The 19,431-nt window shown below is 39.7% G+C and overlaps 2 protein-coding genes and 1 long non-coding RNA gene across 3 annotated transcripts in view; 2 read left to right on the forward strand and 1 right to left on the reverse strand.

The window, feature by feature from the left end:
• The first annotated feature begins 626 nt into the window (after positions 1 to 626).
• On the forward strand, positions 627 to 2,870 carry LOC121910912. Its single transcript, XR_006099758.1, has 4 exons — positions 627 to 1,261; positions 1,457 to 1,622; positions 1,986 to 2,051; positions 2,160 to 2,870. It is a non-coding gene; the product is annotated as an uncharacterized LOC121910912 (long non-coding RNA).
• A 1,138-nt stretch (positions 2,871 to 4,008) lies between these two features.
• timm22 (translocase of inner mitochondrial membrane 22 homolog (yeast)) lies at positions 4,009 to 6,928 on the reverse strand. Its single transcript, XM_042432297.1, has 4 exons — positions 6,632 to 6,928; positions 5,749 to 5,945; positions 4,655 to 4,727; positions 4,009 to 4,559 (listed from the first exon to the last, which is right to left on the reverse strand). Exons 1-4 carry the CDS (start codon positions 6,882 to 6,884, stop codon positions 4,483 to 4,485), a joined length of 600 nt encoding a protein of 199 aa, XP_042288231.1. The 5' UTR covers positions 6,885 to 6,928; the 3' UTR covers positions 4,009 to 4,482.
• Positions 6,929 to 7,452: 524 nt separating this feature from the next.
• Positions 7,453 to 19,431, forward strand: part of specc1 (sperm antigen with calponin homology and coiled-coil domains 1) — an 83,364-nt gene continuing 71,385 nt past the window's right edge. Inside the window, exon 1 of the mRNA XM_042430698.1 lies at positions 7,453 to 7,611. The gene's annotated coding sequence lies outside the window, so the exon portion shown is untranslated. The remainder of the gene's footprint in view (positions 7,612 to 19,431) is intronic.

Raw genomic sequence — 19,431 nt, forward strand, 5'->3', positions numbered from 1 at the left:
AACTTCAAGCGGCATCTCCGCATCTACAAACAGGCCATTCAGGGAGCGTCATTTTGGGATCCCGTTGTGGACTTATGACAGCGACTCAGACTAGGACTGCCAGCCTTGTACACTGCAGGAAGCAGGTTCAGAAAACTGTAAATACTTTGCATCTGGCAGAGCTGCCGATGCCCAGCCTTTGCGTCTTGCGGGGCTGGTGAGGCCCTGAGTAGCGTCTTGCACCGGGGTCTTTTTGTACATAACTGGTAGCTGGATTGTCCTTCTTTAACCTTGAGGACTGGCCTTTGCGTCTTGCGGGGCTGGTGAAACCCTGAGTAGCGTCTTGCACCGGGGTCTTTTTGTATATAACTAGTAGCTGGATTGTCCTTCTTTAACATTGAGGACTGGCCTTTGCGTCTTGCGGGGCTGGTGAAGCCCTGAGTAGCGTCTTGCACCGGGGTCTTTTTGTATATAACTGGTAGCTGGATTGTCCCTCTTTAACCTTGAGGACTGGCCTTTGCGTCTGGCAGGGCTGGAAACACCATCTTGCACCAGGACTTTTTTTAATCCATTGATACAATTTTCCTTTTGAATAATAATTTCCTTTAATAATAATTAATAGGACACTTAAATGCATACACACACTGATGGCAGCGAGTGACCATGCAAGACACTGACATAACCATCTGGTTCAGTGTCTTGCTCAAGGACACGTCCACATGTAGACATCAAACCATCAACTCTGCAATTAGTTGAAGACCACTCAAACTCCTGAGCCACAGCTGCCCACACTTAACTATTCATCTGGTCCTGCAGGGAAACACTTTCAAGCTCCTTCATGTTGAATGGATACGAGCTACATCTGAGGTATCTCAGTCATGAAATACTTCAACGCCTCCCTGTGAAAGAATTCTAAGCACCTCTAACCAGGACCAGAGCCTGTGGCAGACCCACTGGAGGGATTACTTACAGTATCCCATCTAGTCTGGCTATGTTAGCCTGGGGTTTACTGGCTTGATGCAGATAGAGGGAGCCAGGGACTGAAGAAAACGACCCTGTAATTAATGGAGGAACGCTTTAGCACACGAGCTATTGTCCAGGATATAATGTGGAAGAAAAGTTAAGTATGAACATCCGACTTGCAAAGAATGTTAACTACTGTAGGCTCTGTAAACAATTACAATATGGCTGTTTCATATCACTTATTTAATAATTCAAAGATCATTTATTACTTTTCTTACTCTGTTTTTTTCATACTGAGCTTTAGGTGTCTACACCAGAGGTAAGTTAATAATTAATGACAATAATAACAACATTAAAATTCCAGCAAGTTTTAATATCACTTAATGATAATCCAAAGATTATTTCTTTCACTCACTTTGCTGCAGTTTGATGTGTTTTGTAAGGTATAGGTGGCTGTGTAAATAATAGTGATTATTTATCTTACTCACTCTTGTATTTTGATTCTTTTTTTCAGAAGACCCAGTGAGTTCAACAGTCGAGAGGATGAGGAGGGCCGTCCCATCCCAACCTGCACAGAGGAAGTTGTCACTATTTGCTTCTTCTGTGCTGGTGGGTTTGGGAAGCTCCTCACACACACACAGATGTTTTTCTCCAGCTGTGGATGGTCACACCAGATGAAGGTGAGTCAAAGCTTAACAATGTTAACAAAAGTCTTAAGGCAAGGCTTAATACCACTAACCAATAATCCAAAGATTATTATTTTTATTATTATTTTACTCACTCTGTTGCACTTTCATGATTTTTAGTAAAAATCATCAAGTCAAAAATTGGTGAGTGGTATCTTGTATGTTAAAAATATTTATGTGGCAGCAGCTCCTTATGTGTGTGATCAGGAGAAGGAGAGGTTTTTCATACTCTGTTCTTCATTCTTCGTACACCGGAGGCTTGTCTTAATCGCTGGATTGCACCTCTGACAGAGCAGATGGCTCTAACATGTTGGTGTATCAAGTGTTCACCATAGATGATGTTTTTTGTCGTGACAGGTGGAGCTGTGGAGGCTGGAGCACTTCCCCCTGATGACCACTGGACAAACTAGAGAGCAGTAGTAAGTAAGTAATCCCCTCACTAAAACTAGAGAGGCAGCAACAATGACATAAAGTGATGATAACTAAAGTTAATTTTATAAATGCTGATGATATTCATTATAATATTATTAGACTCAAATGTCCAGACCTACAAGCAGCTGAGAGCAGACGTCAACCAACCAATCATCCCATGAAGACCCAGAACCACAGCAGACCTCTGAACCAGTCCCAGCACCCTGCTTCCCAAACAACAACCCCCCCTCCTCCCTCTCCCCCACCCTCCTTCCTCCTCTTTCTCCCCTCCACTGTCTCAAGCTGCCTCCTCAACAGCCAAGAGGATGAGGAGGACCATCTCGATTCCACCTGCACAGAGGAAGCTGTCACCATCTGCTTCTTCTGTGCTGATGGGTCTAGGAAGCTCCTCACACACACACACACCCACACACACACACACACACACACACACACAGTATTTTTAGGGCCTTGGCTTTGTCACATTAAATACAGCATATTACTGTAATACAATGCAACACATTAAGACAAACTTTCTAAATATTTCTTTATAATATTCAAAAATATGGTCATATTTAAACTTTTAACTGTGATTTTTAATACGTTAGTATGTATAATGTTTAATATACAGCACAAATATTACATGTTGATATTAAAAAATGCTGTAATACTGATCAGGATATGAACTTTGTCCATATCACCACACATAATTGAAGTGTTTATTAGTGATAATAGATCATACATTCATTCCTATTGTTCATATGTGTCACAATGTTTTACAGTTTGACTGGTTTGTTGTTGAATTCAATAAAATCATCACATGTGAAATGATACTGTGTTCTGTGAGGTTCTTTACCCTCAGTGATGTTAAAGTTACATAAAGCTTCTTAAATACTGAATCAGCTGCAGGTGTCATAATATTTGTTGGAGTCTGTTTCAACCAGCAGCTTTACTGAGATGTTATGATAAGTGTCACAGAGAACAATAGATATATGAATCTCTTGGTGCATCATTGCTGATCATCCCAGAGAAGCTTTCATCTACAATAAACAATAGACACATTCTCTTTTTCTCCATTAGTCAACTGGCAAATATTTGATTATGTTTTAAAATGACTATAAATGAACACTCCAACACTTAATGTTCAGACATAAAATATGTATTTACATATTTTTGACAGTTAATATTAAACATCTGAACACCCATCAGGTGTTAATCAGATTTTTTGTTGTGGTACCTGCCACTTAAAATGGCTACATTATTCACCAGTAAACACCAAACTGATATTTGACCACCTCTGTGTGGTTTAATGGTTTACTACAAGATGTGCTGTAGTTTGTTTTGTTAAATAAATTCACATCTTGCATTCTGAGGTACATACATTCAAAATGAAGTCATGTTTTTAGCACCTTGGATAAAAGTGTCCTCCAAAAGTTAAACAATTATAGCAGTAATGCTCTCTGAAGTGAAAACCTTTTCAGTATTTCTGATATTAATAAGCTGATATGTGTTGTTTGCTTGTTTTTGTAGATAATTAATAGCCTGAGCCGTTTGTCAAAGTTGTTAAACAAATGTCTTGCCAAAGATTGACATGTTACCAATACTGTAACTACTTTTAACTACTTGTAAATAAAAAAAAAAATCCCATGGCCTAATGCCGTGGACAAAATATGTAATTTTGTTTAGGTTCTACTGATAATTTATAACTCCATCTGCCCCAAATTTATGCAGCTCTGTGAAGGATCTGTTGGTCTTCCTGAGGTAAAGCCTAGGACTGCAGTCCAGCTGCCTCTCCTGGTGGAAACCTGTAACTCTGAACTCTGTGTGAAATCTGTATGACACACATCACGTACAAGAAAAAGCCTGGAATAAAGGCAACATATTTACATAGATTGACTGTTATTAAAAGGGAATCAACAGTTCTGTGATTATGGACACTTGTAAACCCAATCAAGAATTAATGCACAAGTTAATAAAACAGTTTTATTATAAATAATCCTAATGTGGATTAGTTACTGACTCATCATACCAGTGTTGTACAACAAGAACAGTGTTATATATGACTCTGATCTGATGCAGTCATGATTCAGAGTGAAGGTGTCTCGTGTTCAACATTTTCATCTCATTACACCTTCGGTACAGAAGCAGACCCACCCTGCTCTGTTTCTAGAGATTCTCCACATGAAGTTGCTTTGTTTGGTCAAACTGTCCATATGATAATAAGTAATGAGACACTGGAAAACACAGACAGGTTTTTTTTCAGCGTCACTTAACACCACTGTACACAAACAGGAACCTGTCACTTCCACCAAATACTTTCACAGCAGGCCTCCATGTGCAGACAAATATTCTCAGGGTTGGATTTCTCACACAGTGAGTCTTCACTGGCTCGTCCAGATGTGCAACGATTAAATTCTTGTCCATAGAGCAACTCTTCAGTGGTTCACCGCAGATAATATTCAATGGCAGCGGAGAATGCAGCAAAGCCTCCACATCCCAGCACCCCGGCCTTCAGACCAGCTACAAAACAGAAAAAGAATCCATGTGAGGACGTCAGGAATAAATCACTTTCAACTGAAAACATAAAAATAAATGTACCAGGTTTGGTTACATACCACGAAATCCAATGGCTCCTCCAGTTACACAACCGCTGTACACTGCGTTCTTCCAGTCAGATTTGCCTCTGTGCTGCAAATGAAAAACAGAAGTTGATTTATTTGTGTGTGAGAGCTGTAGAGAGCAAATTAAACTGATCAGAGGAGTTGCCAGGGAACACTGACGGGATTTCTATATCTGAACTGTAATAATTTGGGTCAGAGTTGTTTTTTAAAAATTTTGCACAAAAAAAACCCCCAAAACAAAAAACAGTTTAGCACCAGAGGGCGCTACCACACCACTTTGAGGAGGTTCAAAGAGCAGAACAGCTCTACCATGTGTTTGACATTCATCAGGGGATATTTGAATGGTTTTACAATAACAAGATGTGGATGAGTAATTCCTCAAATAGCTGGAATCGCTTTATAATTTCTGTCCAAGCTCCATCATGGATCTGTTGAAGTAAGGCTATGAAGAATATATGAAGCCTTTTTTAGCTTATCCCTGTCCATTTTTTACAGCATGAAAGCAGGTACGCTCTCCAGTCAGTCTGGACACACAAGAAATGACACAAGTTAACTACTCACTCATCTTTCAACCTGAAACTAATGTCCCTCTTTGTTGATGTGTTTTCTATTTGTCATCATGATTTTCCATATTGTTCTCGTCGATGTATTCAATATTTCTGCAGTGTTTTATAATGATACTCCTGAAATTTGACCATAGGTTGCATATTTGTTCTTTTTGAAGCTGTTAGTAGTCTCATGTTACTTTCAAAACTCTTGTCACATGTCAGCCACCCTTGTAGCAGTGTTTGTGACTGTGCTTAAGATACTTCAATGTTTAAATCCATCTTCACAAAGTGTTTATATTTATTTCTTTGTTTCTTCCCTGTCTTTCTTCACAAAGGGACATACTGAAATCCTCTTTACTCAACTACTCAGGAGTTGAGTGATGTGTAGTATCATATTCACACATGATTCTGTTTTGTCTATAGGATTCTAGTGAAAGTCTTTAGTTTCAGCCACGTTTATGAAGCCATATGGTTCTGTCCAACATCGGTATGTCAATGCACCAGTCCCCACACATAATGAAGAGACCTACTGTGACCTACTGATTCTATGATGCACTCTGTGCAGGAGAACATGGCGCCCACAATGGCAAAGTTCTTGGCGTACGACATCCCTCTCTGGCCCATGTCTTTCAGGACTTCTCGTGCTGTTGGAGTTCTCAGAGGATCTTTGGGATCGAAGCCAACATTGGTATCGATGCCCGCTGTGAAAACACCAAAAGCTCCTCCGAGGACGAAACCTGTGACAAAACAAACAACCAACATGAGGTTTTAAACAGTAAATCACAACAATATTAGGGAATGAAGTAAAAGACGCAATCTGTTGTGCTTATTCTCCTCTGATTGGAGAAAAAGGCTGTCTGACTGACTGATCATGTTTCTGTTATGGACAGGAATCTTTATGGTGGGGTTACAACTAATAATTATGTTCAGTATCGATTAATCTGCAAATTATCTCTCTTGATTCACTGATAAAATTGATAAGATGTAAGATAATACTGAGAAAGATAACACATTAGTGAAGCCCAAGGTGTCATCTTCAAATTGTAGTTTGGTATGTTTGCTTTAAATATGACTTAAACCTTGAATAGATTATCAGATAGTTGCAGATGAATTTTCTGTAGATCAACTAGTCATTTCAGGTCTGCATTATGGAAAACACATGACACAAACCCCAATGCCAGTGTCCTCCTCAAATCCTCATCCACATACAGAAAAACTGACACCACATATTAAGAGATTTGTTTCTAACTGCCTGTCAGCTGAAGCCAGACACACACACACACACACACACACACACACACACACACACACACACACACACACACACACACACACACACACACACACACACACACACAAACTCTGAGCACTTTAAAATAATAATAATAATAATAAATAATAATATAACAATTGTGGTGCTGACCTCCCACACAGGCCAGGACAGACTTGAAGGCGCAGCTCTCCATCCCCCTTTCGATCATCTTCTGCTCTTCACTTTTAGGAGGCACCGGCAGTCCCCCCATCACGGTGGGATTAAGATCCTTTACGGTCCTCTTGTCCCCGATAAGATGGTCCAGAATCATACTGTACTGAATCGGTGGGCTGCCCATGCTCGACGAAGTTGGACCTTGCGAGTCGGAGACAGCAGCGTTTGCAGCACCCGTGGAGTCGGCCATGTTTCTCAATGACAGTCCTTTAGGTAAATGTAGTCAAAGACGAGCGGGAGCAGATTCTGCACATTTGTAACGTCTTATATTGAGAACGGAAAATAATGGCAACACAATCAAAATTATATATACTCATATATTCAAAGGAACAAACAGAATCATGTAGATATACTTTTTTCTAAGCTCTTTCAAATTTTTTTATCATGTCATCACTAGACTTATTTAAATTCGTGTCAGCACATTCGACACAAAGTCAACCTGCAAATATGACCTTACCAGCAGCCCGGCAATAACTCCTAACTTCATATGAGTCATAATGTTTTCGTTGAACATGTACGGTCATTTTGGAGGCTGTGGATTGTGGTGCTATTGAATTGTGGTTAAAAAAAATTGTCTACCACTTAAAAAAAAAAGTGCAGACAAACTATTATCAATATGATAATATTATGGTTTTAATAAACTATTTAAATATTGTACATTTAAATATGACATTTAATATTAACACGGACATTTGGCCACATTTTATCTACCTTTTTCATTTCACTTCCTACCAACCAATAGAAAGACTACATTTCCCAGAAATCTACCGGAGCACTGCGCCAAACTCTCTTCACGCGCTCCACCTACCGGCTCGAGCGCAGGCCGGTGGTGACACTTTGATGACTCGTGTGTATGAGGCGGCGGCAGCAGCAGCATCCTGGCCAAACAACAGCAGTACCGCCGCAATACTGAACAGGTGAGATGAAGCTAGTGGCTTATACTCGTTTATTTCTGACCTTATACGGTGTTTTCTTCTTCTTATCGCCAATGTGTTGAGTTTAAATGTGTAAACTTTACCGTTAACGCTTTTCTGTAGTCGGTGGAAATGAAAGAAGCTGTCAGAGTCGCTCGGGATCAGTTGGTTTGGCCAGTTTACAGCAACGGCAAACAGACTTTTATGACAGCTTGTTCATTAACAGCATTGACAGTAGATGTCTCTATTTCTTTAATTTAATGACTAACGTTAATTCATTCTGAAGCAGACGTGTCATTCCCGATAACGTCTGCTATTAAAATTAGGCAGAGGACATGTTTTCGCGCTAATTTAACGTCTCATTGTATGACTGTAACGTTAGGCAACAGAAATCCGAATAGTATTTTACATTGCTTCAGACTGTCATCCTGGATTTTTCAGTTTACTTGCTAATGTTGCACCATGCGTAGTCGTGAGTTCAACAGGATTTTTGTTTGTCCAATACTCCCCATCTGCACTGTAAAACAAACAAACAAAAAAGACAACCTTTTCTTGGCTCACTTTTCATTCGACCATAGTTAGAGGTAATAGTCTTTATACAATGATAGTGTTATCATGGCAGTGGTGGTAATGTTTTCCCTGACACCTCTGCATGTGCTGCTGTGTGGAGGGACATGTCAGTGAGGAGACTGCAGCTCAAACTCAGCCAGGGCTTTGGCCAGGATTTTAGCAAAACTGATGTCCCCTCAACGTCCCCCTACCACCCTCAGATATTTTTTTATTATAACCAACCCATATATATATATATATATATATATAGTCCCTATAGTCCCTATAGTCAACTGTTCAGTTACTTTATGTAAATCTTATATCCCAAAGCTTTCAAAATCTTATATTCAAAGCTTTCTCCACGCTGCCAGCAATAAAATTATGGGGGAGAATTGCTGTGGCCTTTATTTCCTTTATTTATTATTTTGTTGGCCTAAAAGTATAGTTAAATATAAACGTACTGAGTCTAAAAATGTTGGAAGCAGCTTATATAATAGCCACCGCGTGTTAAGTCCCCTCAGGTTGCTAAAATGCCCTTATTCTCCCCCAAAATAAAGAGGACTTGATTTCAGTGTACTCAGTGGAAGGTAAGACCCTGCGCATTGCAAATATTTTGTTTTGGGATGAAAGGTTTCCTCTTGGATTTGTATGTACAGTAGTTGGACCCTGTTTAGCACCTGCTTCTTTCATAACATTCTCACACTTTCCCTCCTGACGTAAAGCTGAGAATGTACTGGCAGATCAAGATGAATTTACAAAATTAGCCATACTGCTGAGGTTTCCCTGTGTTTTATGTAAATAACACATTTTGTTGCCAATGGCAAGTTGCCTTTGGAACCGCTTAAGTTCACTGCAGGCGTTTTTTCTTCACATGATCAGCCAGCCATTTGTTCCTCATTAGATCAGTGCCATGTGAAGCAGTCAAACAAGGCTTTGTTGTGTTTAGTGTAGTCATCGGTGAAAGTTTGCTGTTTATGTCTTTAATAGGTCCTTAAATGCTTCATTATGGCCAACTATCCTGTGCTAAGCTACTGTGTGTTATTCTGTTCTTGCCACGTAACATTTGCTTGTTAACTACATTACCAAAGTGTTCCAGAAACACCAGATCACTGTTTAAAATAGTGATGGTAGAATAATAAACCTTTGCTATTTTGGTCATGGTTTGTGGTGAAGCATAATTGGACATCTCAATAATAACAAAAGGTTAAGTTAAGTTAAGTTGTAATATGTCCTAATTGCAGAGTTTAAGTTGCAGTCTTATGTTTATAGAATACGCCAGCCATGCAGTGGAACATGCATGTGTCCTTTGGGAGGAACCAAATAGGCAACAAATGACAGCTTTCACTTTCTTCTGTTCCTTTTGATAATACCAGTAGAAAATAGGGTTCAAATATGAGCAGGGCACCAGTCATTTATGATGCAGTCAATGTGAAGGATGTTTGTAGGTAATTACAGCGTTTGTTTTTCTCATGGTTAACCATCCAAAAAAGGGAAATAGTTGGAAGTCTGGTTTTTGGCTGCTGGGCTGGACAAGCTGGGCTAGACAAAAAAAAAAGCACTCAGACCAAGGGAGGCCACGCTTGTGTCCATGTAATGATGCGCAGTCAGACTATAGCACTGAGTAAAGTGGATAATCAAGTTTTTTAACCTTTGACATAAAATCTAATTTACTGATGGATGTAGCGTGACGAGGCTCCTGTCCTTTCTGTGTCTACGATGTGTATCGTTTATGAGTGTTTGTATCTCAGAAAATCACATGAAGACATCAACGAAATTGCAAATTTTCAGTTTGTCTAAGTCTTAAGTTTATTATTGATTTACTGACTTTGTGTTTGTCATTTATAGAGACACTGGTGTCTCTTACCTTGACCTGATACTCAGCATGTCCTTTTAGAGCCTGCAGCAGTGAACCTCCTGCCTTTTTTCTATTTTAAAGATATGTTTTAGGGCATTTTTTTGCTTTTACTCGACAGTGGAGAAGTAGACAGGAAACAAGAGGGAGAGAGATGGGCACGACATGCAACAAAGGTCCCCAGGTGGATTCAAACCGGGGATGTTGTGGTTATGTGGCATGCACTGTAACCATTCAGCAACCACAGTGCTCCTGCCTTTTTTCTATAGCTGCTCTCATCCTCTGTTCAACGCATTATCCACTGTCCTTGTCATTGGCTATTTATAGCTAGGGGTTATGTGAGGAGCACCCATGGCCAGTTGTACAGCGGTGGTATGGCTTATTTTGTGAGATGGAAAATCATGCCTGGCGATCTCCTTCACTGCTCTGCTTAACGGGATGTGATTGTGTGACGTTCTAAAGGGAATTCAAGGTCTCCTCTCAGTGCTGCGCTTGCCCCACACGCTCAGGAATATCTCCTACCAGTGCTGGTGTCCTGGATTCACTTTTGTTAACGACACACTCAGGGACTGTGAGTAGAAAATTAGCAGCTGTACTGGAGTCCTTCATCCACATGCTGTAACTGACATATGTATGAAATGAGTCAGGATGAAGGTGGGGTAACAACATTTGGGGTGACCTTGTCCAGCTGTGGTAAGAAGGTTGAAAGGCAGATACAGCGGTGATGAAGTCCTCTATACTGTTCTTCATATGCTCTGTGTGATCGTTCTCTATGGAGGGAGATACCATCATAATGATGACCTGTGACTCAATATAACTCACACCAGGATATCAATCTGGGTCTCAGGAATGGGGTGAATACACACTTTTCAGAGCTGCAGCACCCCAATATAACCAGCAAGAAATCTGCTTATGAATCTAATACCTGGCCATAGCTCTCTAATTTGTCCAAAAAGTTCTGATTAGGCATTAAAAACTGAAATAATAACTTTGGTTTGTATAAATTCTTACTTTTAAAGAGTATGTACACCCTTGAGTTCAGCTAGGCAATGCCAGTATATTTAAAACAAAAGTGTGTGTGTGCAAAGACATGGCCACATGGTGCCGTGTTTGACAATGGGTGGAGGTTGTTGGTTAGGATTTTTAGCAGATTGATAGTTAGTAGAGAGATTGAACATGACTTTCACCAAGTTGAGCTAGCATGGATGGAGACCACAACTGTCCTCTCAGGAGACTTCAGCCACAAGTAGTTATGTAAGGTGGGGTACCCGTCTTTTCCAGAACATACAGTACACCACCCCTCTCCCCACAACAATGAGCTGGATGATCACAAAGGCCACCGCACCAGTTTGAACCCATGGGCAGTCTTCCTGAACTTGATGCTGCAGCTGAACCTGCTCAGTGTTAGCCTATAAAGACCTGTCAGTCAATGTTTAGTCTTTATATATAAACAATGCAGTTTTTCTTGAGTTGGAAATGACCTTATCTCTAAACAAACTCAAGACTAGAAAATCAATTTCCTGCTGGCTGATGTAGTGCAGTTTTGGAAGTAGATCAACGAGTGCAGACTGTGTGCTGGTTGTTCATAAAGGGATCAACTTAACAACAATTTCCCTGGCATACTTTATCAGGTAAAGCAATTAGGACTAACCGTTGAATGCAATGTGCTGCTCAATGGACCAGTGTGTAAGATTTAGTGGCATATAGCGGTGAGGTTGCAGATTGCAACCAGATGAATACCCCTTCCCTCACCTCCTCCTCTTTCAAGCGTGTTGGAGAACCTACAGTGGCTACGTAACTCGCGAAAAACACAAAAGGCCCTCTCTAGAGCCAGTGTTTGGTTTGTCTGTTCTGGGCTACTGTAGAAACATGGTGGTGCAACATGGCGGTCTCCATGGAAGAGGACCTGCTCCCTATGTAGATATAAAGGGCTCATCTAAGGTAACAACAACACAATGATTCTTATTTTCAGGTGATTATACACTAATTAAAACACAATTATGAATATGATATTGGATATGAATATTATATTAGAAGATGCAAGTTGTCTTCTTGAAATGAGCTCATGGATTTTCATACTAAGTATTTTTTTAAAACTTAAATGTAAATGGTGTATTGTTTTAAATTGAGTGTTGAACAAATGACATGTATCATCACAACCTAGCCTGATTGGTTGTAGATGTGGTACCAGAGAGAGGAGCTGACTGGGTATAGTTCATGAATCTTGAGCAACACAAGTATCCCGTGGTAATCAGCACAGCAGAATGACCTGAAATCAAGGCAGTAGCCTGTATAGTTTTATACTCTGAGGCCTGTTTGCCAGGACACGTCTTCTGTCTGTTTCTCCTTCTGTAATTAACAGTGTAACCATTCATTTAGCCTTTGTTGCTGTGAATGTTGTCGCTCTTGTTTGTGAAAAGAATAGTTCGCACACTCCTCAGCATGAGGATCTTAGGACTATACTAATATGGTCAGAAACACATTTCTCTGCCTGGTATGACCAGCCAGCTCTCCTTCCCACTCTTGTTCACACACTTTGAGGGAAAGCACTCTGAAAAGAAAAGAGTTGTTATCTGTACCCAAGAGGCGAGGTCTGGTCTGCATACATTTGGAGTGGCACGTCCTTTACTGCAGTGGAGGCTTTAATTGAGGAGATAAGAGGAGATGGACTGATTGGAGCAGGATGAGTACTGCTGTGGCATTCAGTCAGTTGAATAAATAGAAGTGGCCCTATTTCTGACAGAATATGAGGCTGCTCAGTACACTGCAGCAGGTTGCAGATATTTTGCATGATATTTTAACAAGATACTTTCTCATTCGCATAGGCACAGAGAGGTCCTAGCCCTCCAGGAGCATTGCCAGGCTGCCTTCCCTCAGTTTTTTCTCCTCAAGCATCATCTACCAAAAGGCCAGTGGAGAAAAATGCATGGCACTGGCACACCATTGTTTTTTTGTCAGAGAGGTGTATGTTAGCTGTGAAGGAGAGTAGCTCCAAGCTTTTTTTTTTCGTTTGGCTCTGTTTTTAGCTCAGGAACGTCCAGGAAACAGACCGCATACTTGACAAGCATCGCAGTCTAACTCGCTGGCTCCAAGGAATTCTACTGTTTCTGTAAATGGGTCATCTGGGTCACGTTTGAGGTAAACCAAAGATATGGTCTTTAAACATGAATATCAGCTTCTTTTGCCCTCACTGTAGCCTGAGAGCATGAACAGTATCTTGTAGAACTGTGCTGTGCAAGTCAATAATCAGACAGATGATTTAATATTATTGAGTTATCCCATCCAGGTAAACAGGACAAGCGAGTTTACAAGTGTGACGTTAACACGTGCGTGGGGAGAATTGTTAAAATGTTTGCTTGGTAGCTGAAAGATGTCTGGCCTATTGTAATCTCTTCTGGTCTCTCTTCACACAAGTGAAATTGAACACACCCACAGTGCACATCAAATAGCTCTCATGCCACAAGTCTGTGTAGTGCAGGGAATGCTTCTTTTGGGTTGTACAGTAGTTCTGCTGTGTGGCACTAATATTATAATGCCCTATTGTGGAATATCATTGTGCTCTGTTTAGTGGTTGTCTTTTTATTTCCACCCAGTTCTCATGGATCCTATGCTAGTGTTTCTATGGAATCCGCCCACTCACTGTACATGTAGCCAGCCAAGCAGACAGGAAAGCAGCTGAAGTTTCTGCAACGTGGCTGTGACTGACTGTTTCTCAGACAAGAACTTTGACACCATCAGAGCAGGAAGTTTGCCCCTCAGGGGAGCCCGACTCTGAGAAAGATGAAACAGAGGCTCTAGCAGATGAAATATGCATGAAGACTATCTCAGCTCCTACTACTGCAGTGGTTCCTAACCTTTTAGGCTTCTGACCCCCCTTTAAATGTATTTATTTATTAATTTTATTTTTAAGGGACCATGTACAGTGTTAAAAATAAATGTTACCATTTGATGCACTGTACCAGAGTTAGCTTATAGCTAATTGTCATCTACAGTCCCTTCGGCAGGTCACAATTAAAACATACAGTATAACAGCACAATAACAAACTTCAAAGCAAAAAACACACAGGACACATAATAAAAAGTCACGCACAAAAGCACATTAAACACACACCCACAATGTCAACTAGAAATGACAAATGTATGCTTGTCAAATTAAAAGCAAGATTATTTGCTTTCATGAGAAGACCATGAGATAAAATGTAGAATCAGTGGTTACAGAGCTGAGTATTTTTTAGCAGACTTTCTAATTTGGTTTTAAATGTGCTGATGGAGCTGCAGCTCTTCAAATATCGTCGGGTAGGGTGTTCCATTGAGTTGTGGCTTTCACATGCTGACTGCCTAAATGCAGTGTGACGAAATGGTACAGTAAAATCTGTTTAAGAGGATATTCTTGAGGATTTTATAGCGTTCACTGAACGAAAATACACAAAGTCACATAATGGAGGAGGGGCCAAACCATTAAAAATTTTATAAACACTAGTGCAGTGCCTGTTCAAAACGTGCCTGTTCGGAACGGGCCAATTGCTTGGCCTCCAGCTGCTACTTCAACACGTAATACGGTTGATGTGAGGTTTTTCTCATTTCAAGTAGCCTTAAATAAGGGCTGCATTTAAAAATGAAATAATATGCATCGGAAAATAAAGTGGATTGATCATATTGGGCTCTTAGATCGTTCCTATTTTCTGTGCTTTCAGGTTGGATTTGAGTGGGTTTGTTTGCTCCAAAGATTTGTGCTTTGTCTGTAGTGGTGCTTCATAATCGCCACGGTCATATGAGACAATTGGTTTTGAACTGCCTGTGGAAGTATTTGATCTGTTGTACGTGTGTAACTATGGTCATTGTGTATTGGGCTCTGAGCGCTTCCAAAACACGGGTGATCTACGCTCAACAATGTACCTAAATGCCTCTTTCACCTGCCCCCAGTGTGTAATGCAATAGGACATATGGGAAAGGATTGTAGCATGCATAAATATCTTGGCTGCATCCAGAGAGAGACAGTTTCTAATGTGTCTAAAGTATGCCAAGTTGTACTTTATGGTTTTTACCATTTTTTTTAAACATGTTTATTAAAATTAAAATTTGGATCCAATGTCATGGCAAGATATTTAAAATCAGTGACTATGTCAATACTTATATTTTGATGAGAATATCATCGTTATGGGGGTTGTACCATGGTTTTAGAAAAAAACATTTTGTCTTGTCAACATTCAGACTAAGACATGATTGATGAAGCCACTGTGTGATCCTTTCCATTTGGCAGCTGCTAACTCAGCTGTTTTTGCATGTGTGTATACAACAGTGTCATCTGCATATATTTGCAGTTCTACATCATGGTACTGTTGTTGAATCTTTAATATAGAGGCTAAATTATAGGGGACCTAACACTGATCCTTGTGGTACACCCATAGTGCACTTCATGTTACTGGACAGTGCATCACAAACTTTAACACATTGCATCCTATTAGATAAATATGAAGACATCAATGCCAGTGCTCTAGATGAAAAGTTAAATTTCTTAAAACGTCATGATTGACTGTATCAAATGCTTTATGTAAATAAAAATACATCACCTCCTTTATCAAGCCTAGATTTAATGTGATCTAGATTTAATTTGATCTGTGAAGTGTAAGGTAGCTATTTTGGTGAAAAGATTTTCTCTAGAGCCAAACTGTATGCGATGTGGACCAAAATTGACTTTGTTAGGAGATTTGTCAATAGTTCAACAACAACTTTCTCTGCAGCCTTTGAGAGTACTGGCAGTACACTTATCTGTTTATAGTTATTGGCTTCATGGTGGTCTCTAGATTTAAAAATAGGAGGGACTCAAGGGACTCACATACAGACTCAAGAAAAAAATGATTAAAGACAGAAACAGTAGAAAGATTATCTTAAATTAGCTCTCCCTGTATTTTGAGCTGAACATCTCCCAAAAGTTATGGGTCTCTCCCTGTGAGATTATCAATATTTTTCCAGATCAATTTACTGTTACCCTTTGACTCATTCGTTATATTAAGATAAGAGCAAGATTTAGCTAATCTCAGCTCTTGATAACTCTGTTCCTCAAACCTTTATAAATCAGCATATCAGTGTCTCTTCCAGATTTCATTACTTTCCTTAGTTCTGCATCTCTTGACTTCATCAGTTTCCACAGATTTTCATTAAAAAAGGGTGGATTATTTTTATTAGATTTTTTCTGCACCCTCACAGTAAATCTTTCCCTAACATAGTTCATTCTACAAGTATAATGTGTTACAGCCATACTCCAGATCATCAGAAGATAGTACATCATCCCATTTCAAACTAAGTAATCTCATTGTCAAATCCATCTTGCTAAGCTTTAGGTATGCAATGAAAGATATTTGTCTTAGTAGTTACAGTATTCAGTATCTATTTTTTGTCAGTTTACTCCCAAAGAGAGTTAGATTGTGATCGGATAAGCCAGTAATCAAATTATAACTTTTGAATGTTCTTTCTGGTTTGTTAGTAAATACCAGATCTAATTTTGTATTAGAGTTATGCAATACTTGTTGATCCATTTACTAATTGTGCTAGGTGGAAGTTCTCTGCAATCGTTTTAAATTGTTTTTCTCTTTAACTTATCCCCCGACTGACATTAAAATCACCCATAAGAATTAATTCTGTGTTGTGGTTACACTTCTGTCTAGTCTAAAATATTGACATCCAGGCACAATAAACACACTAATGGGAGTCGACTGTTTCAGCCACGTTTCAGATATAGAACAAAGTCCAGATTTGAGTCAGACAGTAAACAAATTAGCTGATTGCTCTTTGAAACAATACTTCTGATGTTCATGTGTCCACCAAATAGTCCGCTCGGTTTCAACTTCGGGTCTGATAGGACTTTTGCATGATCGACAGTTTGAAATGTTTTGGATAGTCTCTGTTTCCTCACCGCAGGGTTCCAGCACACTGCAGCGTTTGCAGCAGATTTTATGAGAGAGACAGTGGGCCTGTTAAGGTCTCCAGAATCCAGCAACGGTATATTATCCACTAATAGATCGTTATTCCTGGTGTTGACAAAGCTCAGCCTGCAAAGGGAGAAGCCAGTCTCAGAAAGTTCATGGTCACTTACCACCACTGGAGAAGCCTCGTCCGCACTTTTGCTGTATTCCTGAAGTAACTAGTCTTGGACTCAGTTGTACATCCCTGGAGAGCAGGAGCAGCATGAACTGGAGACCTGGTATCTTTCCATACGGGGTGGCGTATGGCCACTCCATTGGTCTGGTATGTCGGCCCATCCATGACATAAGAAAGAGGAATTGATTGTGTAAAAGCTGTTTATGTTTTGGTGAAAACTTTCTGCAGGAGCATTGACTGGCCATGTACCAGTGTTTGTCCCGTGTTTACCCGCCAGGAATGTATGGTGATCCAGCTGATTTCTGTATGTATGTATTCTGGCCAGACCGACGCACACAGGTAGTGCAACAATAAATAGCAGCAGCAGTGTAATAATCACACCATGAATCACAGCCCAGATCTTCTTACTATTGAAAAATCTTGTAAACTGATTTATATTTGACACAGTCTTTTTACAAGTATGCTTTATGATGAGATGAACGACCTCCTGGGTGTAATTGGAAATGTGGAGCAGCAACACTTGCCAAGCTGCATCTCCACACTGCCACCATGTTCCCATTTGTCAAAATAAAGCAAAGTATACCTGGGCCCCCTCGTCACACATTGTGATGTCTACCAGTTAAACGAAAGAAGGCTTATTTTGTTTTATTTGAATAACTTTCCACTTGGCTTGAGTAGTTGTCCTATCATCTCACGACCCCTTAAATTAATCCAGCGACCCCTTGTGGGGGGCCAGACCCCCAGGTGGGGAACCACTGTACTACTGTATGCCTGATGAATCCAGGACAGAGAAGTTCTGTGGGAGATAATGTACGGCTGTGACATGGTACAGTTCAATACATCAGTTATTCCTTGTGCAGGGGACAAACAGATCTTACATAAATTTCTTTGAAAAGATTAACTTTGTAGGTGTCCAGGAAGTTAATCATTTCCGAATATAGCAGATGTCATCAACAGAAGAACCTTTTTGTGAACAAATATCTTGAGAGGACTGCTAAAATGAATTGTAAGACATCAAAAGATTTATTGTCTATAACTTCACTTATAACTGCTTTGTTGGAGTTGGTGTTTGGCTAATTAGTTACCACTGTATAAAGTTACAAATATTGGCTCATAGGCATAAACTGTATTATGAAAGAGAAGAATATATGATTTAATGTTTTAGAAAGTTTAGCTGTTCAATTAGTAATCAGGGCATAAATAGTTTTATTCATGTTATATTAATTGTATAACTTATGTAGATCAAAACCAGATGAAAACTGTGAAATAATTGTGAACTTTTTAATTAACAAAGTGAATATTGTATCAGACATAAAAATGGGGAATGAACATCCCAGCCCCTCCTCTTGGACTTGAACCATCACACTTAATGAGCCAGGATCCCATAGTGAGCACTTATTATTTTGAAAGTTTGGGAACCCCTACTGTACAGGCCCGAAGGCCAAACAACCTATTGATCTATGTCCAGATCAAAGGAAATCATCACCTCAGCACTTTCCTCACTTGCTCTGCTTTTTTTCTCTTCTCTTGAACTAAAAGATGCTGATTTAAGCAGCTGCTCTCATTTTTAGGCTATTTCATATTCAGAGGCTGAGAAGTAGTTTTTATACACTAGAAGGCCTAATAGGGTATGTGCAGTGGTGGAAGAAGTATTCAGATCCTTTACTTTAGTAAAGATACATAAGTATTATCAGCTGGATGTAGTGTTGCAGTAAAAGTAGTGGTTTGGTCCTTCTAACTGATATATTATTATGAATGACATCATTAGATTATTAATACTGAAGCATCAGTGTTAGAGCAGCATGTTACTGTTGTAGCTGCTGGAGGTGGAGCTAGTTTGAACTACTTTATATACAGTTAGCTAGTTTAGTCCAGGGGTTCCCAACCTAGGGGTCAGGCCCCTCCAAAGGGTCACCAGATAAATCTGAGGGGTTGTGAGATGATTAATGGGAGAGGAAAGAAGAAAAAACAAAGTTCTGATACACAAATCTGTTTTCAGTTTTTGGACATTTACTCTAATCATTGATTTTTGGTGAAATATTGGATCATTTGAACATTTATTGAAATGAAACCACGTGAGAAGTTTAGAGGGAAAAATCACTATTTGGTGGAGCTGTTAACAACTCATAGATATCTGAAATGTGACCCCGACTACACACTGCTTTATGTAAGATGTCAAAAGCCAAAAAGGTTGGAAACCACTGGTTTCATCTTTAACAATGTGTTGTATTTTAAAAGCTTGTTATATTATCATTTGTGTCAAATCTTCATCAAATGGAAAAGTACAAGTGCCTCAAAACTGTACTTTTACTTAGTTACATTCC

Source organism: Thunnus maccoyii, chromosome 13, assembly GCF_910596095.1.
Source record: "Thunnus maccoyii chromosome 13, fThuMac1.1, whole genome shotgun sequence".
NCBI lineage: Eukaryota > Metazoa > Chordata > Actinopteri > Scombriformes > Scombridae > Thunnus > Thunnus maccoyii.